This window comes from Hylaeus volcanicus, chromosome 6 (assembly GCF_026283585.1).
Source record: "Hylaeus volcanicus isolate JK05 chromosome 6, UHH_iyHylVolc1.0_haploid, whole genome shotgun sequence".
NCBI classification, from domain to species: Eukaryota; Metazoa; Arthropoda; class Insecta; order Hymenoptera; family Colletidae; genus Hylaeus; species Hylaeus volcanicus.
In genome coordinates, this window is record NC_071981.1 from 13,314,570 (window position 1) to 13,315,610 (window position 1,041).

A 1,041-nucleotide genomic window follows, 5' to 3' on the forward strand; every position below is an offset into this window, starting at 1 on the left:
CATTAAATTAAATTGTTAGTTATTCGAAGTGGGATCTTTTTCCATTCGTCTATTAGAGCCTTTCTTAAAAGTACTTTACTGGAAATTTGATGTTTTCTAATTCGTACGGAGCAATAAACTAATCTGTTTACGTTAAAATACGCTTCTATAATTTTACCCACTTGTCGCATTTTTTTGTTAATTTCACAAATTATATTAACTAGTAAATGTTGTTTGGGCTATATCTATCTTAGAGATATTCCGAGAATATGTAAAATATCATTGATTATAAAAAAGGAAATTAAGAAACTACAATTTCACACCCACTGTAAGTACTACAGAAACGTTGCATCATTTAGGATTCAGTTATGTAAAAATAAAATGTTATTCTCGTCGCGACGTTAACAAATATTCAAGTGGCAATCAGCGTGTTAACAGAGATTTGTTTAAGTGTAATACAAGCATTTACCGTATTACTGTATACTTTATTCCCCACGTTGGATGTTATTACAACAGATAGCACGGTATCCTCAGCTCTGTGTTGCTACCGATCCAACAGAATTCGCTAATTGTTTTGAGCAATCCGGCAATCTTCAGGATCTAGTAATTAATGTAGATCTTTCGTATCGCGTAAAATTTACGGCTAACCGTACGCGATAAGATAATGGGATCGTTCCTCGCAGGTATATTGACTGCCATCAACTGTTACAACGTGAAATGGGCCACCAGGGTACAGGACATTTTTACTGGGACCAAAATCTTCGCGTTACTGATCATCATGATCGCTGGATTATGGTGGCTTTGCATGGGCCACACGGAAAATTTCCGTCATCCCATGGACGGAACCAACACGCACCCTGGCTATGTAGCTTTGGCTATTTATTCGGGCCTGTTTTCTTATTCGGGCTGGAATTATCTGAATTTTGTTACAGAAGAACTCCAAGACCCGTACAAGTAATTATCGATTGTTCTCTGCCAGAATTATTTAGTAGTGTTAGTACTAACACTTTATCGATTGGTAGCGCTTGGACATGCAATTGAATTTATTGTTTGTTTATTTTT

General features: G+C 36.2%; 1 protein-coding gene across 1 annotated transcript in view; it reads left to right on the forward strand.

The window, feature by feature from the left end:
* LOC128878540 (large neutral amino acids transporter small subunit 1-like) overlaps positions 1-1,041 on the forward strand; it is a 29,418-nt gene that overhangs the window by 18,993 nt on the left and 9,384 nt on the right. The window contains exon 2 of the mRNA XM_054126827.1: positions 663-933. Within this exon, the coding sequence (XP_053982802.1) occupies positions 663-933 (271 nt within the window). The remainder of the gene's footprint in view (positions 1-662; positions 934-1,041) is intronic.